The sequence below is a fragment of the Melospiza georgiana genome, chromosome 14 (assembly GCF_028018845.1).
Source record: "Melospiza georgiana isolate bMelGeo1 chromosome 14, bMelGeo1.pri, whole genome shotgun sequence".
In the NCBI taxonomy this organism is placed as follows: Eukaryota; Metazoa; Chordata; class Aves; order Passeriformes; family Passerellidae; genus Melospiza; species Melospiza georgiana.
This window is the reverse complement of record NC_080443.1, coordinates 12,704,492-12,728,505: the sequence shown is the minus strand read 5'-3', so window position 1 is coordinate 12,728,505 and position 24,014 is coordinate 12,704,492. Positions and strand designations below refer to the sequence as shown.

At 41.3% G+C, this 24,014-nt stretch overlaps 2 protein-coding genes across 4 annotated transcripts; one reads left to right on the top strand and one right to left on the bottom strand.

The window, feature by feature from the left end:
* SLC7A6OS (solute carrier family 7 member 6 opposite strand) lies at positions 1 to 4,114 on the bottom strand. 2 transcript variants are annotated; one of them, XM_058034187.1, is made up of 5 exons: positions 3,900 to 4,114; positions 2,745 to 3,122; positions 2,184 to 2,384; positions 1,184 to 1,307; positions 1 to 708 (listed from the first exon to the last, which is right to left on the bottom strand). In XM_058034187.1, exons 1-5 carry the CDS (start codon positions 4,041 to 4,043, stop codon positions 587 to 589), a joined length of 969 nt encoding a protein of 322 aa, XP_057890170.1. In that variant the 5' UTR covers positions 4,044 to 4,114; the 3' UTR covers positions 1 to 586. The 2 variants fall into 2 exon arrangements, with proteins under 2 accessions (XP_057890170.1, XP_057890171.1); XM_058034188.1 differs by having other exon boundaries at positions 2,184 to 2,381; positions 3,900 to 4,058.
* Positions 4,115 to 4,155: 41 nt separating this feature from the next.
* Positions 4,156 to 17,991, top strand: PRMT7 (protein arginine methyltransferase 7). 2 transcript variants are annotated; one of them, XM_058034185.1, is made up of 18 exons: positions 4,156 to 4,242; positions 4,739 to 4,914; positions 5,667 to 5,703; positions 6,968 to 7,117; positions 7,675 to 7,783; positions 8,470 to 8,582; positions 9,795 to 10,036; positions 10,195 to 10,372; positions 11,454 to 11,581; positions 12,385 to 12,544; positions 12,961 to 13,044; positions 14,066 to 14,113; positions 14,333 to 14,422; positions 15,015 to 15,176; positions 15,294 to 15,368; positions 15,777 to 15,937; positions 17,121 to 17,217; positions 17,771 to 17,991. In XM_058034185.1, exons 2-18 carry the CDS (start codon positions 4,820 to 4,822, stop codon positions 17,924 to 17,926), a joined length of 2,085 nt encoding a protein of 694 aa, XP_057890168.1. In that variant the 5' UTR covers positions 4,156 to 4,242; positions 4,739 to 4,819; the 3' UTR covers positions 17,927 to 17,991. The 2 variants fall into 2 exon arrangements, with proteins under 2 accessions (XP_057890168.1, XP_057890169.1); XM_058034186.1 differs by lacking the exon at positions 4,156 to 4,242 and adding an exon at positions 4,422 to 4,496.
* Positions 17,992 to 24,014: the final 6,023 nt, after the last annotated feature.

Genomic DNA, 24,014 nt, shown 5'->3' with positions numbered 1-24,014 from the left:
TTATTAAAATAGCTACAAGGAATGGAATACCTAGGATAAGCCCAAACACCCACACAGTGAGCCAAAAACGCTACCCACAAATGCACTGGGTTCTCCCCCAAAAGCAACTTTCCAAAAAGAATAACCCCAACCCAACTAAACTGCCCCCATTTATAGACCCCTTCGAGTCCAGGATTGCTCCATTACGGATATGCATGGTGATTGGTCCATTTCCAGGCTCCTCATTCATCTTTAACGCCGTTCATTCTGGACCAATCATTTATGCAGGGCTTTGAATGATTGGTCAGATCTTCCATCCAATCCCTCTTTGACCTCGCCTTGCCCTGCCAGACCTCCATTCCACCAAACCCTGGACCCTTCTAGAACATTCTCATAACCCCCCAAACTCTTAACATAATACAATTAATATAACGTAATATATACAATATAATTTAACTCTACCCTAATTTAACGTAACTTATCTTTTACCTATAACACACCCATCTGTTTAATGTCCACCAGCTGAAGCTGGCTGCTCAGACAGTACATTCTCCTACAGCAGCAAATGTTCACCCTCAGTGTGCATTTCATCTCCAAAACCAGGCTGTTAGTCAGAACCCAAATCTTCAATCTGATCGTATCCAAATTCCTTCAAAACCTCCTCTCGATACTTGTCCCATGTTCTTCTTCTGTAACATTGGTCCTCATCACTGAAGCTCTCTTCAGAATCTGCAGAGAAAGCATCAACACTTCTAGATTATCCCTTCTTTTTACTTAAAAAATAAGGTTAAGCAGACTAGTTTAAGCTTCTTGAGAAACTAACGAAGTCTGATTAACTTCTGTATGAGCAGGGGTTTGAACTGTGCTTGAAGGACTCTGGGGTAGAGACTTCAGAAGGCAGAGGCAGTGTTTCACAAGCATGTGGACCCAAGTCACGGATTCCTTCTGTAAGCAAGCAAACCTTTGCAATTCCAGCAGCCTCAATTTGAGGCTCAAAATTTCTCAATTTTGTCTTTTCACAAGCACTAATTTCTCTTCTAGTTCCAAGAAAGATAATCCTTCTCTACAAGCATTTCACCATTTTAAGAGCAGAATCCTACCCCAGCAGTGCTCAGTTAAGTTGCTTTTTTAGGGATAGCATGTAAAAAAGAGGGGATGTATACATGCACAGCAGGAAAGCAAACAGCATTTATGACAGGTGTACCTTTTTCTCCATCTTCCTCAGGCAAGAATTCATCTTCCTCAGGATAATCATTACGCCAGTTATTTTCATCATTTTCATCATCTTCATCATCATACACTTCCTCTGGACCAGGATCATCATTTACCTGCATGGCAACACAAAACACAATGCTGAGTGTCTGTGCTTATAGTGAATGTTAAGTGAATTTTCATCCAGCTGTGCAATACTGTACAGACCAGAAAGAGCCAGGAAATAACTTACTGATGGCCAGCAGAAGTAATTCTGCAGTGACACAGGGCACACTGCAGGAGAATTTGGAGTTGTTACTGCATTCACCAGCACACTTCAAATCTGCTTGAGGTGAAAAATCAGTGAAGTCCCACATGTATGTGTTCCACTCCAGCACTTCAATGCTAATGTCTAGCTTAATCCTACTTACTTCAGCAGTAGTATAATAGATCAGGGAAGACAGAAAATAATTTCAGGCTCCCAATATACAAATCTGTTAATCACAGGAACCATACAACACAAGACTAAACCTTAGATTAAACTTCCTAACTCCACAGTCACTGAAGAAGTATTATGAAAAAATCTCTGATATGAAGATTAAAGTCAAGTCCTCAAAGAGTGTAAAAGTTGTGTGTTCCCCCTTGCTTTTGTTTTCATTCAGTCCTATTTACAATGCCATTTTAATGGCTGCCTCCTAACTGCAAGCAAGACATAAATGATGCAATTCTCCTGTGCCAAAATGGTATTGTCAGTTTGAAACCAGAGAGATTCTTCTCATGACCTGAGCACCATCCCTTCCATTTTGTCATATGATGTCCTGGGATCAAGAGTAACCTGCAGGAACATGGGACTGGCAGTTACAAAAGGCCTCACACAAGAAGTCACTGAGCATACATGTAGTGTCTGCCTGAAAGGACCTTTCTTAGCATGGCAGCTTCCAAGAGCAGAATTTTAAACATCTCTTATTTGATGTCTTTCTAATTGAGAAAGATTGTTTTTTCCACACTCTTACCCATTCATATTCTTCTCTGTAGGGCTGTACAGAAAGGATATTTTCAATCCAGTCAGGGGCTGATGTTTCCTTATAGTAGATGTCATAAACATACTCATCCTCTTTGTGACCGTGTTGTTCTTTACCATCTTCAGAAATGTTTAAACGCTCACGGATCATCTCTACTGCATTGCAGAGAATTGCATCTGGATTGGTCTTCTGCTGAGAAAAAATGAAAAAACATTTCCACTAAATTCATACAAAGTCTCATTTACAGCCAACAGTTTTCAGATGAAAAGAGAACTTATCCATCAGACCAGGGCAAAGGAAAATAGGGTGGAACAAGCTCTTCCTTAAGCAGCAGCTCTGCACACTGTCTGCTTGAACATTAGTGCACTCAGGATCCTCATGAAACATTGCAACTTGTTCCTTTAATAGGAGCTTTAACTAGGTGCACTAGTTAAAGCTCCTATTAAATAGTGGAATACTTAGAGTGCAATAAAACTGCCACAGCAGTCTGCCCACATGTGCCACTCAACAGCCATACCAAAGCACTTCAAGTAGCCCAGGTTCATGGCTGACCTGTGGGTTTGCAGTGGTTACACTGGAATCTCCCACTGTCTCCTCTTCTTGTATAATATCAAACAGCTGGAATTTCCCACAGCAGTCTGAACTCTTATCCACAGTGCCGCTCTCCTCTGGTGAAGCATCCTGCAGTGCTTCAGAGTCCAACCTGTCCCCGTGGGGCACAGCCTGTCCATCTGCGGCAGGTGCAGCTGTGTGGGCACAGTGGGGCCGGTGGCTGGAAATGACCCGGTACCGCTTCTCCTTCCTTTCCGCCTGCCTGGCACAGCGCAGCTCCTGAAGGATTTGCTGGGTGCTTCCCAAAGGCGGCCGCAGGCTCTGAGCTGCCTTGTCCCGTGTGATGGCATCTTTAACGTATTTCTGAACTGGTTCGTTCTGGAGGAAAGGAACAAAGAGGAGGAGGAATGTAATGAAAACATCAACATAGCAAGTCATATTCCTTCCTGGAAGGGATGAAGAACTGCAATACCAGTAATCCTAACATTCAAGTAACTTTTACTATGACTTTAAGCAACATAATCATAATATTCTCTTGTTATGAGGGGAGAAAAGCCCAATATCTAGAAGTCCTAAGACTATTTCAATTTGATTTTTAAACAACTTTGTGGTACAAAATAGCTCTCCAAAGAAAAACACATGCCTTTGGAAGACTGCAGCAGACCTAAATTTAGGGCACAATATCCTTTACTTTACTTTATCCTAAGAAGACCATTTCCCTATTCTTACTCAATAGAAAAGGCTGGATGGAGGCTGTTATCCCTGTAGGGCGGAGCTTCAGCATCTGTATAGGCAGAAATTCAAGCTCTGCTTATTGACTGTTGTGTAGCTTCCAAGTGAGGAAGAGTGTAGAAAAGTGCAGAGAAGCGAGTGCCGCGCACAGCCTGTGCCGGGGGTCAGTGCGTGCTGTGGGCCGGAGCTGTGCTGCTGCCGTGCCCGCGGCTGTCCCAGCGCGGGAGGAGCCGCCGTGCCCTCGGTGAGCGGCAGCGAACGGCGCTGCCCGGGGCCGGGCTACTGTGCAGGGCAGCACAGGCAGAGCGGAGCCCCGAAAGGCCGCGAGGAGCAGCCAGAGAGAGCCGCTGCTTCGCAAACCCCTCCAGGAGCACCGGCCCAATCCGCCCGGCCCATTCCGCCCGGCCCGGCCCGACCCCGTACCTTGGAGGACACGGTCGCCGCGAGCTTGAAGAGGTTGTTCTCTACGGGCTCGGCCCGGCGCCGCTTGCAGGCCAGGAGCAGCGCCTCGGCCGGCTCGGAGCCGCCGCGCTTCCGCCGCACACGCAGCACGGCCGCGCCCGCCATGGTGACTGCGAGAGAGGGCGGAGCGCCCGCACAGCGCCGGCCCCGCGGCCCGGGCTCAGCGGCGGCGGGGAGTGACGGCGTGTGCGGGACAGGGACACGCGGGGCCGGGGCGGGCACGAGCGGCGCTCGGGGCGGATACACGCGGTGTCCGGGGCAGGCACACGCGCCATCCGGGGCGGGCACACCCGCGGGGTTCAAGGTGGGCACACGCGGCGTGTGGGAGCTGCCGGCCTGGGGCTCTGAGGAGGGACGAGCCCGCGGCTTCTCGGGCCCGCTGCGCTGGTTCCGGGCTGGGGATGGCGGGGAGCGCTCCGGCCGTGCCCCATCGCAGCTCGTTCCTGAGGCGGGGAAGGGCCGGGCCTGTGCTGGTTCCCCCTTGGGGACTCCGGGAAGAGAGGCCGCCGCCGGCCTGATCCACTGAAGGGATGCTCTTCCATGAGGATTTACTGCTGTGTTGGTTTCTTTCCTGCGTTGTGTTCTCAGGGGTTACACCTGGATGATCTTCAGGGTCCCCTTTCAGTGCAGGGCTAGGTGACATATTTTAGCTTAAAACGTCCTTAGGAAAAAAGCATAAAGCGGTCACCAGTACTAATGGCTAAAACAGATGTAGTGGGGGAAATGTACAAGAGCTAAAGCGATACTTGTGTTTACTAAAAGTTTTATGCTTTGTTTGTTTTTGGTTTTTTTTTTCACAGCCAGCATTTGGTGTATTCTGTTGAAGTGAAAGCAAAGCTGCACACAATACATAAATAATACAATACGGCTTGAGATTGATCATGAAGACATTCTGTGGAAGAGCCAATCCAACCACTGGCTCGATGGAGTGGCTGGAAGAGGGTGAGGACTATGACTACCACCAGGAAATTGCAAGGTATGCTTGGAAAAGTGGCTTGTTCTGTTAAAGGCTGCTGAAAAATGGGCAAATCCAACATTTTTTTACGGGCAGTTTGGGGGTCTGTCTTTGTAGAAGTTCCAAGGGCATGAGGTGAACAGACTGTAGAATAGTCTAAATGTCAGTAACTGTGCCCAGTAGCATACAGAGGAGAACTGTCAGCGTAAAATGTTGTAAACCATTCTCCAAGTAGTTTCCTTCTAACTTTTTAAATATGTTTTCTGTCCAGCTCATCCTGATACTGACAGTGTCTGAGCTGGGACAAAATGCATTTACCAAATTGCTTTTAAATGGCAGTGCAACATGTAACTGCTGGTTGTCTGTTCTTGTTGTAGCTTTTTAAGAGCTTGGTGTAATAGCCAGCGAAAGTGAGAAGATATATTTTGGGGTATTTTTGAGTAGTGGAACTCATGAAGAAATGGGAACCAAAGAAGTTTAAGTCTCAGTGTCTTTCATTGCTGTGTATGACTCTGTGTGTGTCTCAGGTGCTACTTCCCAGCTGTTTGTCCCTACATCTGTCTATCCCTTGGGTCCATTGCTAGAGAGGATTTGTGCCAGTGATTCATGAGTTGATTTATATGGTGATGGCCAGATCACTGAAATTACACTATCCCTTAGATTAGAGAAACACTTTAGGTCTTCACAGAGTGTGTCAGTTTGTACATTTGTGGGGCACAGGGACCAGTTGCTTTGCAGAATGGAGTATTTAAACTGGAATATCTTTTATGCAGGTCACGCTATGCAGATATGCTTCATGATAAGGACAGAGTAAGTACAGAACCAAAACCCTTTTGAATGGAGGGAAAAGAGCCGTTGCATTTCTCTTGAATAGCTGTCACTGAAAAATAAAATGATCACATTTTTGTACTCTCTAAGGTACCAGACCTGCTCTTAAATCAACAAATGCCTTCTTACATTGGACTTTACTGTTCTGTTGTTTACTGCAGAACATTTTTATATTCAGTAGCCAGTTTTGCTCTTCTGTGTTTGACATTTTTGACAGAGCTTTCATTAGATGAAATTTCAAAGGTTGTAAAAGTGGAGCTGGGCTTCTAAGTTTTTATAGGAGTATATGTAAGTTTGTTCTTCTGTGGTATTTCTACCATATGTACAGGCATGATGAAGTCTGGAGTGAACAGTTCAAATGTTCATTTTCCTCTAGCCATTAAGTCAGCCTTCCATCAATAACATTCTGAAAGATTTTTTTGGTGCCTCCACAATGAATATTGATTTCATATTGAATTAAAACTTGTCAGTGGGATAAGGCATTTAATAAACTTTGTAGAGGCAGCAGGTTGTGTGTGAGTGATAAAAACAGCTATTGGAATTATATGTATCAAAGTTGTTGACTAGAATTGTTGAGAAGGGGGTCCAGCAGACCTTCCAAATGTATAATGTTCAAAGGTTGTGTATTCCTTGGAAAGGCTTGATAAATCATTTGGAAAGGAATATCTTACAGTAGGTTGTTATAAAGAAAATATAACCATATAAATCTGTATCTTGTGGCTGACAGCATTTATTTTCTTCCTGTTGTTGATGCTTATAGCTCTGTTTAATGGCCTGTAACTAAAACCCAGGATTTACACAGGTTTAATTCTCATGTGTGAACTTTTTTGAGTAAATGAAGAGAGGAATCTAAACAAGATACTTCAGCTCTTGTACTGCCATAGGGAGAATATGACTATTTGAGTGGTCCTGCAGGGGAAAATTAATCAGAAAACCTGTATTATCTCCCATGGATCTGATTATTATTTACTTGGGAAAATATATGACATTTGGAAATCATACATATGTTATGAATAGCTGATTGACCAATAGTAATATGAACATTGTGATAAATATTAATGTACTTTAAATGGGCTGGTTCTGTCAGTTACACTTGTTACTGCTGAAAATGGCTTTGGTGTGACTGCTTGGCATGAGGAGTGTCTGTAGGACTTTTTCTGATTATAAACTCACAGTCAAAGAGTGCAAGATTTCTGCACAAAAATTAAAAACATAAAAGGTTGCTGATTTTTTTTCTTTTCCACAGAATGTGAAATACTACCAAGGTATTCATGCTGCAGTGAGCAGAGTAAAGGAGAGAGGTGAGAAAGCAATTGTGCTGGACATAGGGACTGGCACAGGACTCCTGTCCATGATGGCAGCTTCAGCTGGGGCAGATTTCTGCTATGCCATTGAGGTGAGTGTTTGTTAGGGGTTGCACATATTCAACATGTTCTTTGGGATGCTCTTATTTTCAGGTTGTGTACTATCTCTGTTATTTTTGTTCTGAATGAAACAGAAGTTCTCTTCACAATTGCACTGTTAATACAAGCAGGTTTTTGGCATCCTTCAGTGAGTATTTCAGTGCTGGGTGTTTTGGTTTCATTGACATAGTGGCTTGAGCACATGTAAGTCTTTAGGGGCTTCTGTTGATGCATGTATAGGTATCTTTATTTTTACAAAGAAATGAATTTGTTTAATGTAAATGCTACAGTATTAATGTGTATTCTTGTGTTTCAAAAGTTAAATTGGAGTAGCCTTTGGAGGCAGCCAATAACTAACAGTGAAGCTCTGAATTTTTCAAGTGAGGCTCATTGCCTTGTTTCATGGTAATGAACTTCAAACATAGGAAAAGATAAGAATATGTTAATTTTTTTTCAGAATTAAGTATATTGCATTTTGTGTAGGTGCCCTTCCATTTTTGAAAGCTGACTTGAAGGGGGAACCATTTTGTTGCACTCTCGCTGTTCACAGGTGTTCAAGCCCATGGCTAATGCTGCTGTGAAGATAGTGGAGAAAAATGGTTTTTCTGACAAGATCAAAGTAATCAACAAGCATTCCACTGAAGTCACAGTTGGCCCAGGTGAGAAAAGTAGGCTAGGCTTAAAAAAATTGGCAAGTACCTGAAAACCATGAAGGAAAAGGTCTTACTGTTATTTATTATACCTTTTTTTGATTAAAACAAGTGTATTGAGTGCACTGAGGGAGCTGGGATGCGTTCAACTTGGAGAAGAGGAGGCTTAGGCAAACCCTCATCTCTACAGCTGAAAGGAGTTATTGGGTGAGAAAGGTGAGGGTTGGCCTCTTCTCCCAGGTGACAGGATGACAGGAAATGGCCTCAAGTTCTGCCAGGGAAGGTTTAGATTGGAGATTAGGAAAATTTCACAGGAGGGGTGTTAAAGCATCAAAAAGACTGCCTAGGGAAAGGGTAGAGTCAGCATCCCTGGAAGTGCTCAAAAACACGTGGATATGGCACATGGGGACATGGGTTAGTGGTGGACATGGTGATGGTGCTGGGTTAGTGGTTGGACTTTAGATCTTAAAGGTCTTCTCCAACCTTAAGGGTTCAGTGATACTTTACATTCTAGAAAGTAACACTGGAAATCTACTTTGGAAGAAAGTGTTCTGGTAATATTTCAGTAACCATTTGTATTTCAAATGGAAAATAATTTCCAGTCTTCCGCAGACTCTTTAACAGGAATAAGTTTTTAATTACTTGTGAATTCAGGTAAAAGATTTAACATTTCAGTGTTAATTTGTATCTTTCAGATGGAGATATGCAGTGTCGAGCAAACATCCTTGTAACAGAATTATTTGATACAGAGCTGATTGGAGAAGGAGCTTTACCAACCTATGAGCATGCACACAAATATCTTGTGCAGGTAAGAAAATATAGGGAGTGTGTCACATCTATCACTACAGAAATGTCTCTGCCTTCTTTTGAAGTAGGATAGAGATTATACAGAACTTAGGCTTCTGTATCTCTTGGTAAATACACCGTCAGCTCTGCTAGTTTCTTATTCAGTCAATAATTTACTAGATTCATTCCTAGAATAAAGCTATTTGAGTTCATATTGTAAATCACAGGCTCTGAAAGTAGACCTAGTTGCTTTGTGTTGAAACCAATAACTTACTGGTTAACAAATGTCTTTCAGAAAGGCATCCAGTTCTGATTTGAAGCTCTCCTTAATAATAACTTTGTCCCAAGATATTTTAAAAGATTATGCTAAATTTGATGAGCTTTACTTCCCAGGCATTGATACATTTTTGGTTGGATATTTTTTCTATTGTATTTTTACTACTCCATGTGCATTTTGCATGTGAAAATATTTTAACAGTGTATTTAAATAACATCCCTTTTTTGGACTTATAATCTATGGGTATAATTTTGGAGCTTTCTCTTTTACATTTTCTAATATTTTCCCTTCATTAAAATGTGGATGGCAGAACTTCGTTTAGGTTTCCAAGTTTCCATTCATGAGTTTAGAAGACACCATATAAAGACAGTAACACTCCATAACTTTGTACTGCTTTCTATATAGAACTCTTAATTGCAATTAGTCTTTTTTCTGTTAATGCATTGTTTTTGAACTTCATGGTTCGCTTTTAGTGCTTAGTGGGATTTTAGGACAACTTGTATGTTTTCCACTCTTTAAACATGGATACAAAGTTGTCCTTGCATAAATATTTAAACCATTATTTTTCTAATTTTCTCATTACAATCAGTAACTCTCTTTTACTGTTGATAGCTTAGTAATTTTCTGTCCTGAGAAGCTCAAGCTAGATCTCTTATTTCAGAACAATAAAGGAAATGCAATTTTAACTGAGGCTAGTCAACTGATAATATTGCATGATTAATGAAGTAATCTGGCCTTGCTGAAGCACACTGAACAGGACAGATATGTGTATTCTGTTTCACAGAGAGACAAATCTCTCTAATGTTACAAAAGTCTCTAAAATAACTTGTATTTTAGATTTCAAAGCTCCCAGTCCAACTTTTCTTTAAATGAGATTGAATTTCAGTTGATTTAATCTCACTTATGTCAATAAGTGAAACTTGTTGAATGTGTTTACCCTTTGTTTTGAATACTCAGGAAGGATGTGAGGCAGTGCCTCACAGGGCAACAGTCTATGTCCAGTTAGTGGAATCCAGAAGAATGTGGTCCTGGAAGAAACTCTTTCCTGTTCATGTTGAAGCAGAGGATGGTGAAAAAATACTTGTTCCACCTTCAGAAATGGAAAACTGTCCAGGTCTTCCTTCTGTTTGTGATATCCAGCTGAACCAGATGCCTTCAGGTGACTTCAGTACCCTTAGTGATGTGGTGAAAATGTTCAGGTAAGGGAGATATTGTTTTGTTCAAAGCAAAGTTACCCTCTTATGCCTTTCATATAAGCTGTGTACTGAGCTTAAGAAACTGATGAGAATTTCTGAAGAATTCATTTTACAATTTCCTTTCTAATATTTCTTTTTACAATTTTCATGCTTCCCTGCAGTGTGGATTTCAGTAAGCCAGTACAGAGTGCTTCTACCTGCTATAGAGTGCAGCTGGAGGCTGTGAAATCTGGCAAGGCACAAATTGTACTTTCCTGGTGGGATATTGACATGGACCCCTCTGGGATGATAAATTGCTCAATGGCTCCCTACTGGGTAAAACCCACTTCTGCTTTGCAGGTAAAATACTGAGCCTTCAGATACCATTGTCAGATGACTGAGCAGTCCTTTGGAGTACTGGGGGATTTAAGCAGCTCTGCCTTAAATTGCTTAGGAACTTTGCTAGTATTTAATGTATTGGAAGATGCTAAATAAGCAAATTGTAGAAATTTTAGCTATGGTACATGCCCATTTGAGGTTTTCTTTAATGGTAAACATTAAACAGTGATCTTTTTTGTAAAACTTAAAGACTGAAGCTGTTCTTACAGATATCGTTATTTCTTTTATGTTCAAGAAATAAAAATGTCCATATCTTTTTCCTTAACTAGTCTCTGTCCCTGGTTAAAATGTTAGTCTGTGCTTTGCTTCCTTGTAGTTCTTCTGTTAAATTTCCAAGTAAGTTTTATGTTCATGGTAGTATATTTATACTCTCATTAAAACAAAAGAGGCTGATGTAGGAAAGTGCTGGATTGTTATGGATAATTACAGAAATACTATCACTATTAAGTCAGATTGCTGTGGTTTTTTGTGAGTGAATTTACCAGTAGGATGAACTTTGTCAAAAGGAAGTTCAAAGGACAAAATGATTGTCTACACTTAGCATGTTTGAGAATAAAATTTGAAATTATCAATTTGGAGGTGTTCAGCTTAGACTGACTGATCAGCATAGGATATTTGCAGTGCAAAAACCAGCTTTTTGAAACACATAGTAGTTGTGCTGTGATCAGAGTGACACTAAGTGACAATTCTGGGTGCATGAGGCTGTCAGCAGTTCAGGTTTCTAACACAAGTTAACCACGGAGGGTAAACAGTATTAATAAATGCAAAGTAATTTTGGATTGTTTTTCATTTGGTTGCAGTAGAAGCTTGGCCAGTGAGCAAGCCAATGGTCTTGGATTTATTCTGTTGCAAGAAATCAATATTATTCAATGGGTGATATTGGTCTTTATTCAGCCTTGCTAAATTGAACAAGATTCTTTAAATTAATCATGCATTTTCAAAATTGTACCCATTCTTCCTAATTGATTTCCTGCTATTTGTTTACTTTCCATTTGCTATTTATGAGTGAGTTTCTGAGGTTTTGTATATCAACCCTTTTCAGTGGAGGGATCACTGGATGCAGTGTGTTTATTTTCTTCCACGTGAGGAGCCAGTTCTGCAGGGTGAGAAGCTGCACCTGACTGCCTGTCGTGATGAGTACTCTGTGTGGTACAACCTGCAGAAAGCCAGGTAACAATCTGGGTGTGGAAAAGACTGCTCTCTTACTCAGGCTGCAGTATTTGCTGCACTTAAGAGCATCTCCTTTTGTAGAAATGCAAGATTAGAACCTAAAGAGTAGAAAAATATTAAAGGCTAATATGGGCAATGCAGAGGTGGAAAATACACATTATGCCTAAAAACTTAGTTGGACTGCAAGGTCCTGCCTCATACCTGGTTCCATTCTTTGAAAAGAAGCATAAAGCATAATAATAATAATAATAATAATAATGGAAATTGTAAAATACAGCCCAGCTGAAGTGGCATACAGGTAAGGAAGTGAAATAATTGCCATTCCATTTCCATTTTCTATTTTCCTAGTCAACACTGTCTTTTTGAGATTACTGCTTTTTGCTCTGATTAAAAAGAGCTTAATCATGTTGGTTGTCATGGCAATTGCAGCAAACATTATTAAAACCAGTCCTGGCTTTAAAATGTCTGAATCTGATGTGCCTTTTTTACTTTGGAATCCAAAATCCAAACAAGTAACTGTTTGCTGAAAGGGCAAAGCCTAAAGTACCTAACCATCACAGTTAGTGGTGAAGTGGGGGATGGTTCTTGGTTTTGTCTTTTAAAGAAGGTGAAAATTCTTTTTGACCCCTCTTCATTTGGAAATGCAGAGTTACAGAAATGTCTCTGGAGAGCCAGGAGCTTCAAAAAAGTGACAGCAGAGTTTGTGTTCATTACTGTGCATATCAGCCAAAATGCATCAATGTGCTGTTTACAAAAATGTCTTACTGATGCTGTGGTTGATACTACACTGAGTTTTTTTCTAGAGAAGGGGAGAGCAGAGCAGATGAAGAGGAGCAGAAAGCAGATGTCTGTGTGCAGAGTCCTGTCTGTAGGTGTCGTGCCCACCTGCTGTGGAACAGGCCCCGCTTTGGGGAGCTGAACGATCAGAGCCGGACACGCCAGTACGTCAAGTCCTTGAGGAAAGTGAGTGCTTGCTGCCTGCAGGTTCTGTTGGCTCCTCTGAGGGATGCACACCCTGGTTTATTTATGGAATTATTTATGGGATTTGTTTGTCCCCTGCGAAGGACTTTGCTCACAAAGTGTATTTTTCTTCCATCAGCAGATGGAAGTTACAGTTTTGTCTTGAAAACTTTAGTAATAAATTTATAAATGGTAAGCAGCCATTTTTGCATAGGATTTGTAGTAGCTCTGTGTGTTTGTTAGACATAGTATTGGCAGTTGAATAAAAACATCCATTACATTTTTGAGCAAACTTTTTCAGACCTAAGCCAAAGGCATTACATGAGAATTTTTTTACAGTTATTTGGTATGAAAGTGTATAAAGTGTGGAAAGTTTTTCCTCTGCAATAAGAATAACAATGACTATTTGTTTTCTCTAGGTTCTGAAAACAGATAGCATTTGCCTTTGTATCAGTGATGGCAGTCTGCTGCCTGTGCTGGCTCATTATCTTGGAGCAAAGCAGGTACAGTACTTTGTCCTGCTTTTCAGATCTTTGCATTTTAACTTGGTATTTTTCTCTCATTGAGTTCATTTCCAGCTCATTATTTAACTATTTCCAGTGCCTCTTCAGGGATAAGTGAGGAATAGACTCACATTGTGCTGAAGGGGTGGTTAAATTAATCTCTGGTCAAGCTGAAGTCTAGGAAGATGATAATTACCAGATTTGACATTTCCCAATTTGTAGTTTTGAGGGAAAGTGCTGTTCCTTATTCCCCACCGCTTTCTGTTTGCCATCTTGTTTCTCTGAAGAAACTCTATGGACCTAAATGTCTGGGAGGGTATTTTTCTTTTATGTTTGCAATTCCATAATTACATTTATTACCTAGTCTGGAGTGGAAGATCTGTAAGAGCCAAGTAGGAAGCAGTAAGAATACTGGGTCTGTGTGTGTAGCTGAGAGCTGCCTGGCTGTCTCACATACACATAAATGCCCTACTTGATGGGAGGCTCTTTAAACTAAAATCTGTTAGAGCTGAATTGAATATCTGGGAATGTGTAATGTAATATAATCCTGAGGAATGTAGCATATTTCCTAACAATTCATCAATTTTGGATAAAAACTAATTTTTTTCTTACTGCAGAAAGCTTCTGAGCACTTTCCAGCTGATACAGTCAGGTTATACTAAGCAGTATTTACAATTTGACACAGTGGTGATATGCCTTCATTTGTTCATGAATAAATAGGTGCTTAGGACAAATGTTAATGATGCTGTGTGCAACTTAAAAATGGAAAATAATATTGGCATTCTATTGAGGTTTTTTTTCTTGTATGAAAACAGAAGTATGAAAACAGAAGTATTTAACCTGTAGTTTTGGAGGGTGTTTTGTTGTTAAAAAAAGTTCATTATAGTGGGCTCTGGAATAGATGCATGGTTCTTATAAACTGTGCTCACTGGGGCATCAAAATGTTGCTTCATTCTTCAGTTATGTATACTTTTAATTAAAAACTATAAAGCTAGTTTGACTAACTGTGTATTTTCATTAGGTGTTTACCTTAGAAAACTCTGGTGTGTCCTGTTCTGTCATGGAAAAAGTGAGTATTCCATTTTCTGTTAAAGCTGGATCTCTCCTTGCAAGGTGCATGCAGCCTTCAAGAACAGACTTGTTTCATCCTCATGAGTTATGGCAGGCAGTTTTGTTAAAATTTCTTTTGGCTGCTGGGGTTTTTTTCCTTATTTATTTTCAATGAAATTGTTATTTTGGACTCAACTGTGGCTTTTGATAAAGACAGTGTGTTACTTTTTGATTTTAGTTTTTTAAAGCAAATAATCTTGAAGATAAAATTAAAATAATAGAAGTGCGACCTGAGTTGCTGAAGCCTTGTCATTTGGAAGATAAAAAGGTATGTTACAGTTGTCCATTATACTGAATTTTAGGGGTTGTAGGGAGCAGAAGGTAAAAATGAATTGTAACCACAATGAATTCTGTTATATCCCAATTAATCTAAAATTAAAATGGTTCACACCATGTGCCACTAAAATTAGAGACTAAAGAATGTGGGAGGGTTGTTGCTTTGTTTTTGAAGGGTCTGACTTTCCCTGCTGCATAATTGCCTCAGTAGTTAAGGCAGTTTAACTGGTTCTACAAGGCTGTAACTTTCACAGGCCACTCAAGAAGATTGCAATCTATTTGGAAGTAATAACATACACTTCAGAACTTCAGAATTCTGTGACTCATCACAAAGCCTTCCAAACTCAGTATTTTCTCACAAACTTTGTTGCAGGAAAATTCAATTTAAAATGTGGTAGCTAAACCCACAGAACAATGTCCAGTGTGCTGAATGTGCAGTGTACGACAATTAAATCCCTATGGAGCAATCTAGATGATTTCACTTAATATATTGCACTGGCAACTATTGGAAGATCTAAACAGCCTGTGTTGTGAGTTGTTGTTCTTTATTATAATGCTTTTTATCTCTTCCCTCCTTTGCCAAGATTTCTGTCCTGGTGGGAGAGCCGTTTTTCACTACAAGTTTGTTGCCATGGCATAACCTGTATTTCTGGTATGCCAGGACAGCTGTGAGCTCTCACCTTGCCAGCAATGTCACTGTCCTGCCTCAGTCTGCTTCTTTGCACATGATGATTGTGGAGTTCCAGGTGAGAGAGATACACAGTATGTGGTTTGCTGTTGAATGTCTAAGCTACAGCTAAAATTATTGCAAGATTTCCCATTTCCTTTGATAAAGCCAAATAAAATGCTGTTGTTTCTTCCAGGATTTGTGGAGAATCCGGAGTCCCTGTGGCATCTGTGAAGGTTTTGATGTCCGGACTATGGATGATATGATTAAAGTAAGAAAATCAGTTTCACCATAAGTCTTGGCAAAACAAAAAATCAGTTTGGCTTAATCAAGCTTTTAGTGACTGTTGAATAACTTGTGTATTAGGCAGAACACCATTGTTTGAGATTCATTTTTATCAGCTTCTAGAGCTTTGTTCTAGATTAATTTGGAGGAGTATAGGCAATTGTAGAATGGAGTTCATGGTGAGGAAAAAGAAAATTTCAGTGCATTGTGTTTGAAAGTGCCCATTTCTGTTTCAGGGCTGAGGGCCCCAGTCACAGCATTTGGTTTCATGCATGTAGGACATTTTCTCCCTTATGACTAAGTGCAGTCCTGCTCTTTTGCAGCTTTATTGCTTGAATACTCTGGGTGTGCATTTCTCCTGTTTTCAGTTAATTTTATTCCTTCCTTTTTTCAGGATTCTCTGAATTTTAGGGAATCCAAGGAAGCAGAACCTCACCCACTGTGGGAATATCCCTGCAAGTCACTCTCAGAGCCCCAGGAAGTTCTGACATTTGACTTCACAAAGACTGTCCCAGAGCACTGTCTCAGCACAGAGGGCTCTGTGAAGCTCTTAAGGTCAGTTTTCTCACTGCAATAAATATTTTTGTCATCATCCATTTCTTTACCTCCCAGTGAAGCTCTTTAGAGGAGTTGAGTTTAGAGCTCCTTTAAGTGTATTACACTTAACTGGTGCAAATGTACTTGGCAGTTTTAATAATGTGACCTAAGATTGTGGAAGTTGCCCTGACACAAGCTTCCTGTGGATATTCACACTAGGCTATAACAATAATACAATAATGTTTGATATTATTAGATTAGATAATATACCTCTGTTTAAAAAACCAACATTTTAATAGCTCTCACCATGATTTAAATTTTAAATATATTAATTTATAGTTTAAAGAAAATAAAATATTACCTGGATTTTTTTAGTGTTTCTGTTCAGAAAAAGCTTCTACTTAGCTTGTCAAATTATTGTGTTTAATAATTAAACTTATTATGTTTAATAGCTTTAAAATTATATGCTAGTAGCTTATAATTGTTGTGTATATGTTAATAGCTTTTAATGTATATGTTATTCTTTCTTCTAACTATAATCCTGACAGTTTATATTTTGCCACATCTTCTGAGATACTTTCCACTATAACCATGGATTGTATTTAATTCTGTTCAAACTTGAAATGCTGTAAAGAATTTAAAAATGAGAAAGCTTTATTTTTTTAACTATCTAGAGCTTACATAGCTCAAACACTGCTGTGTTTCTCATTCAACAAAATGAGAAAATCAAGCTTTCATAGACTGCAGAGCCATCTGTGGGGTCTCTGTGCCTTTGCAGCAGTTGTGTTTTCAGGCAGCACAGTGGCATGGCCTCTGCTTCTTGTGGAGCAGGCACTTGAAGTGACACCATGTGTGTGGTAAATATTTCCTCTAAATTCAGAGTCAGTGGAAGCTGGGGTCTCTAAAGGAAGTTCCCAGCTTATGCTGTGTAATTCATGCCATGTTACTCAGTGCTGGTTAAGTGGCTGTGCTGCTGAGCAGATGTAGTTATGACATGTTCTCTTCCTTGCCTTTTTTTGGATTTCATATCTGCAAATACTTCAAAGTTTCTGCCCCCAATTACCAACTCAGTCAGCTGTTCAGCTTTCTTTCAAGGAAGGAAGTTGTTCATGCTTTTGCAGCTCTCAGTTAAGCACTAGTGCAGTGTTTAAGCTGCCAGGATTGTGGAAAGTGACAGTTTCTATCCTGCATCTCTCCCCAGGAAAGGCAAGAGCCATGGAGCAGTTCTGTGGATGGAATATCATCTTACTGCTGATATCTCTGTTAGTACAGGACTGATGAAACTGTCCAATGAAAAGGTATATCTTCATTTTAATTCATTATGTCAAAGTCTGTAGGATTGCAGAGGGTCTCTGCTGGCCGTGCTTGGGTTGTGTAGTACCCCTTCTCACACTGTTTGAACATTGTGTCAGCAGAATTACTAAAATTATCTGTTCATGTTTTTATGGGGAGCAGGGGTGTACCTTAAAATGGGAGAGTCTGATTTGCATCCAAATGCTCCCTAGTTTGGAATCAAATTCAGAATTTAAATGGGATGCTAGGTCAAAGCAGAGTTTTTTCATACAAATAACCTCAGTTTAACAAAACCAAAAATTTGGAGAGGAGGGAGTAAGCATTTTTAGTATTCTCTCTCAGTATTCTTTGACCAAATCCATTTTTAGGTCAGTGACTTCAGTGTGTGGTGTAGCAGATGGTTTTTCAAGTTATGGGTTCCATAGTGGAGTGGATGGCAGTGTAAATGATAACTGTTGATCATTGTGTGTTCAGCTGGGAGCAAGAACTCTGACTGCGTTGTTACTCTATAATAACATTGAAGATTTTGACTTCTTTCACTTTAACTCTCTCCTTTAGGGAAACTGTGAATGGAATCCCCACTGCAAGCAAGCTGTTTATTTCTTCAGCTCTGTTATTGAATCAGAAATTCTGTCGGACCCTACTGCTGTTGAATACGCTATGAATTTTGACACAAAGACAGGAGAGATTGCCATGGATTTCAAGCTATTATAAAATCCTTTCCTCCTGCTCATATTCCTAAATTATAATAAACATACAGCGTTTCCTTTTTTTGTACAGCAGAAGTTTTCTTTCGTTGTGTTCAGAGAGCAAACTTTTCTTTAACATGCTTCTAACCTTCTTGGGTTTGTTTTCAAAATACAGTTAGTGAGGTAGAGAGGAGCCATTTCTTAGGGGCAGGAATTCTTGTCAGGAATTATATACATATATACACACATGCTTTTCATCATCTCTTCCAGGGTTTTATATAGTGCTAAGAGGTACAGAACAGTTGATTTGACAATAGCAGCTGGTTATTGCATGGCATATCATTGGATGAGACACCAGGCCTTACACTGACATTAGAGAAAAGTGAGTTAAACACTTCTATTTCTAGGCTGTGCTCTATCACTATAAAATGGGAAATAATCTCCAGACTGCACAAACAGAAATCCCAAGTCAAGATACATATGTATATTAGTACATGTAATAGGGAGAAGGAAACAGCTTAGCTGCTCTCAGACTTGTCTAAGTTCTGGCTGGTTCTAAGCTGAAATGGCCAGGGGATTAAACTGTGGTGCACTGATGTTCTGCTGCAGCTGATGATCTGAGATGCTGCATTTCTGAAGAGTCCTGTGCCAAAAAGTGACCAGAATCTGGAAAGCTGTGACTGGAAATTAGAAAATATATATTCAGATTATTGGAAGTGACAAACCGATGGTAGTCTGACTAGAAACTGAAGAAAAAGAATCATGGGCAAAAAGCAAATCTTTATGAGAGATGTAATATTCAGTAGATGATTAAAAATTACTCATTCCATCAGAGGTGTAAATAAAACCTGCCAGTTTGGCTGAGTTGTGAGGTCTCTGCAGTAGCACATGTCCACTGCTGAGGTTTTCTTAGTTTTCTCCAGATCACATTGGCTGCAGTGGCATTGTGTGAAGTGAGTTCTGCTTTAGATGAAGAATCAATTGATAGCTGTTTTGTATGAGTGACCTATTAAAGTTTTGATAGAAAATCAATGTCCTGCCAGTCCCAAATTATGTCAGCCATCCACAGGGATGACAGTTACTAAAGGTCCTATTTCTCTGAGCAGCAGCTTTAGCAAAGTGAAAGGAATATAAAGAAACCATGAGGCAGCAGGAGCCTCCCCTACTCTGCTCTCCTGGTCACCATGATACATCATTCTTGTGAGTAAAAATTCTTCCTTTTTTTCCCCTGATTGCTGTGATCATATTTATAGACCCACGAGCCATCTGCAATATTCCCAACGTTTTAGATCCATTTTCCTAATGAACAGAAACCTTGCAGCTCCTGCTGATGTGTGTGATTCCACTTTTCAAAACTGCACTTTTAAGATGCCCAGGGGTGGGTGCAGTGAAAGGGAAGGGCAGAGGCTGGATACAGTAGCAGAGCTGTGTTCCCAGGGCTGAGCTGTGTGCTGTGTGCATATAAGGAAGAACATCTTAAATTTCAGTGCACCTGGAGCAGAAATTGCTTTGCTGATATCCAAAAAAAACCCAAAAAACCTGGAAGGATGGAATGCTGAGCATATTTTAGCACCTGTGGGTTCCTAAGAAGAGCAAAATTTGAGGGATATGCTCAAGAAACCTTGTGCATGTTCTAATTCACTGTGAGTGTTACCAGCATCACTAATGCTTGCTGATTTGGCTTGTGCATTTAGATATGCACTGCAAGTGCTTTAAGGATTTAAAATTAAAATTGTTAAATTGCTGGAGGCTACTGAGACAAGCCCTTACCACAAGTGTAATTAAGACTATTTATTGTATGTAACAGTCTTTCTTGACTTATGTGAGTTCTTTAGGTTGGGCTTAAAAACCTGATGTGATCTGTCAATTGTGTGGAAAACAGCTGCTTACAGAGGGACACCATTTCTTACTTCTGTATGCAAGAACAAAATAAGAGCCTGTTTCTATCTCTGTCCTGTTCCACAGGGCATTTACTGCAGGCACACACTTGGGGGAGGAAAGGCACTCTATCAAACAAACACATTACCCACAGCAGCAGTCAGCCTCCATTTGTTCCCAGACCTGACAGAAGCATTGCAGTGATGTTCTGAGTTGGAAGAGCTGCTGGCTGTGGGCATCCTAATAAGCAGAGCAAGATTTCTATTTTCTCTTGGAAGGAACTTATTTGGTGCTGCCAGCACAGGCAATTTTTTTTCTAAATGACAATAGCTTTGATCCTGACTAAGCCTGCAGGCACAGATGCACGTTCTAATAGAAACAGGATCTTCTGCCAGCCCTGAACTAACAGCATTAGAGATCAGATATTGCAATAGAGCTAGTGTATAGCTGGGCAGCTTTTTTAATGCAAGACACAGGTTTTAGTCAGGTATTAAAAGTCAATAAACTACCAAGTGTTGCCATTCACATTTAACTTCCCAGTTTTGGCTTTACTGCAGAAGTAACTGTTCTGTGGTTCTGAATTGCAGTGAGATTTTACTAAGGTGTGGTGGTTACCACAGCACAGCTCCACGAGAGGGTGCTGAGAACCCACTTCTGAATTTCTAGCACATTATAAATCAGGAAAATGCAGAGGCTTGCAATGCAGCTGTCTGATGCAAATCACACTTGTGTTATGAGATACACTGTACATACATGCATGGAAGTGGAAAACCAGTGCAAAAAGTGGCAACTGCTTGTAAATCTAACCCAGACCTGCACCTACTGTTAAAGCAGGCAGGCAACAAACTCTTATGCTGACTGCAGGGTGAATAGTGCTCCTTGGACAGTGAGGTTGTCATGGCCCTAATGAAGGACAAGTCTTGCATTTTAAAAGGTGTTTTCTAAACCGTGGCAGGTGCAAGATTTGCTCCTTTTTTTGCAGAACTGTTACCTTTTGTGTGAAAGCTGGGCACTTCAAGGACTGAGATCCTGGAGCTTGCTTTTCTCTTTCATTAGTCCCTTTGAAACTGCTCTGTGTGGGCTTCCTGCATTTAACAAGATAGAGGATGCAGTTCAGGACTAATTCATTTAGTCACTCATCTTTTGTATTCTATTTGTAGTTACAGCTGGTTGTTAGGGGGGGAAGAGACTATTAGAGCTTCCTAGAGTTGGATTTTTCCAGTGATGATTGTGAGCTGAATACAACGGGTTCTTGTGTTGTCATTCTACCTTATTGACTCTGATGGCATTGCAAAATGTTAATTTGGCTTGGTACTTAATCATTGTGATACTTCACATTTCTAAGCATTTAATGCAGATTAGTGATTAAGATGCTTCTCAGAGAGGTATGTGTTGTCATCTCTATTTTTTGGATGAGAAAAAAACCAAGTGTGGTTTGTGTGGGTGTGTGAGTGTTTCATCTGCCCCAGGCTCACTATAAGATTAGAGCCTCAGAGCTAAAAATTACTTGCTCAAGGCCATGCAGAATAGACTAATCCCCTGACTCCCTAGCTCTGCTTTAATAATTTGTTTTCTTAGCACAGTGTGATTTCAGATGCAGCCTTATGAGGTTTGACCGAGATGCAGCAGATAAAGACTCAGAGACAGTAAATCCTTGGATAGCTCAGTAATTAAAGCCACCTGGGTTTTAATGCACAAGTAAAATATATTTATATTATATAGAAGTTACATATTTTATATATATATATGTGTATATTTACAAAGCTACAGAGCATTGGTTTTGCTTTCAAAAGCTGTCATGAAGATGACCCACTTTTTCTTCCCCCCAGCAGGATTCTGTCTGGGATCTGAGAGCCCTGAAGATGCCTCTTTTGTGGACAAGGGCACTAATGAATGAATGAATGAATGAGAGCTGATGATCTTCCTGTGTGCCAGGGGAAGGCCCTGCAGCTGCAGGTCTGGCTGCTCTTCACAGAGGTGTGGGCACAGTCCCAGGGTGTCCTGGCCTTAAGTTACACAAGATTGGCTGTGTACCCTCTGGTTCTTCCTCAGGGTTTTGCTGAAGTGCAGCTGCATGATGAGCTGCAGCAGCCCCTTTGCTGTGGATGTGCCTCTCACTACTGTCTTTTTCCATTTCCTCTGCTCCCTCTTGCCTTGCACAGCACTCCCTTGGGGAAGTGATGTGCTTTGGGAGCAGGAGTGGGTGCTGCAGGTTGCTGAGTGTGCTGCTGCTTCTGCAGGGTGGTGGATCCTGCTGGATCTGTGCTCACTTAAGGTGCCTTCTGGCTTCTTGTCAGGGTATCTAAGAAACCAATTACTCACACTCCTGACAATCAGCAAATAAATCAAGCTGTGGAGATGAATGAGGTAGGAGGGAGAGACAAGCAGCCTTCACTGCAGCACTCCAAATGCCCTGTCCCTGCTGCTGGGTGTTTCTAGGAATGCTGGAGGGACTGTACATGTCCTGCATGTCTCATCTCGGGCCTGCCTGACACAGTCACTTGTGCCCAGGGGCTGCTGACAGAGGCTGAGGCTCCCTCACAGGGGTGGAGAGGCTGGGAGTGCATCCAAACTGGGAATGAAGTGGCTGCTCTGCAGGAGTGGCACCGGGGGGACACTGGGCCAGGGATGTCCCCAAGCTGCCATTGTGCCCCTTCCTGCTGGGCCCCTGAGGGGCTGAGCTGCAGGGAGGGATGGACACACTCTCCTTACCCCTCCCTGTGCATCCCAGTGCCCCGGGCTGTGTCCTGCCCAAAATAAGATGTGTCAGCTCCTGCTGCCAGCCCACAGGGACAGAGCAGCTGGCCAGAAGGCTTGCTGTGTTCTGTGAGCAGCTGTGGGACTGGAGAAACCAAAGTTAATGTGTTGAGTTTGTGTCTGTGTGACTGCCAGCCTGAGGGAACCAAGAACACACAGGGGTAATGAACTGGTGTGAAGAGAATATTCAGACCATATAATTTTGCTGGCTGTTCTGCCACGTGTGTGTCCTGACATGCTGGGACAGGGTACTGAGGGCCAAGGCAGTGCCTTTAATATTGGCTGTTCATGTTCCTGCTGTTTTAAATCAGCTCTGATGTTTGTGTCTCTGACCTCCTGAGTTGATGCTGTTTAAGGGTTTTCCACCGTGCTTCTCATTGCCTGGTTCTGTTGAGTAGCAATCATCTTTGGACTCCAGCTCAAGTAGTTTCATTCTGTCAGTGGAGTTGAGGTGATGGGCCCTTAAGTGACCCTGTTGGCATTGCTTCTTCTGGAGCCTTGGCCTTGCTTGAAATCAGTGCCCACCTCCCTTCCTGCAGCTCCTGTGTCCCTGTTGGCCAGAGCAGAGCTCAGAGGCCGATGGAGAACACGACAGGAACTCTCCCAGGATGAGGGACTTGAACCTCTCTTGAGCAAAAGCTCTTTCTGCCTAGAAGTACATTTCATCCAAAGTTTATACTTCTGGAATTGATGGAGAAACTCAAAGTTTTATCTGAATGCCCTGAGGAGGCCTTAGCTGTGGGAAGGTGTGATACAGCTGTTCTCTCATGTGTCACTGGATGCACTGAGCAGCCAGGACTGCATGCCAGAGGTGGGAGGGTTTGGGTTGATACCTGATGGCCCTGTGCTGAAAACTCTGCTGCTATATTGCATTATCATGGCTTAGTATGTGTTTCTGTTTTGTATGAAACTCTTAGGGAAGCTGCATGTCTTCTCCTTCATGCATCAAATAAATTTCTTTATAGATTTCAGAGGCTTAGATTCCTGCCTTGCCATGGCTCTTCATTTTTTGCTAATACTGACTGGTGCTCAACAAAAACTAGCAGTTCCTTCTGTGTTGCACAGCAGAATAAATTAACTATGAAGTCAACTTCTGTGTTAAATGTTAGGTTTTTATCTTTTCTTGCATTATCTTGACACATACCCTGCAATACACATGAAAATAAGTCTTCAAAAATGGAAGAAGGAAGACAAATATCTAGGAGGAGCTATGTCTTCATATTTCAATACAAAACAGTCTTTATGTCTGTTGTAGCCGGGTGCTCTGCTCCACAGGTTTAATGGGTCTGTGCTGTCCAAACATTTAATTTTTGTGTTTTCTTTTGTGCTTGTCACAGACACGAGGCACTTCAAGGCCAGTCTCATCCCTCTGTGGTGCTGCCAGGCTGAGGGGTTGTTTCATGCTCGCAGCTGACATGAATGTAGCAGCAGGGCAGAGGCATAAGCAGCATTTCCTTCCCAAGAGGGGCACCAGCACC

Coding starts and splice junctions, on each gene's coding strand:
- PRMT7 (XM_058034185.1), top strand. CDS start 4,820: ATGAAGACATTCTGTGGAAGAGCCAATCCAACCACTGGCTCGATGGAG. Junction 7,784..8,469: donor TGAAGTCACAGTTGGCCCAG/GTGAGAAAAGTA, acceptor TGTATCTTTCAG/ATGGAGATATGCAGTGTCGA. Junction 15,938..17,120: donor GGCTCTGTGAAGCTCTTAAG/GTCAGTTTTCTC, acceptor ATCTCTCCCCAG/GAAAGGCAAGAGCCATGGAG.
- SLC7A6OS (XM_058034187.1), bottom strand. CDS start 4,043: ATGGCGGGCGCGGCCGTGCTGCGTGTGCGGCGGAAGCGCGGCGGCTCC. Junction 3,123..3,899: donor CGGCGACCGTGTCCTCCAAG/GTACGGGGTCGG, acceptor CCTTTCCTCCAG/AACGAACCAGTTCAGAAATA. Junction 1,308..2,183: donor ACAGAGAAGAATATGAATGG/GTAAGAGTGTGG, acceptor GTTGCCATGCAG/GTAAATGATGATCCTGGTCC.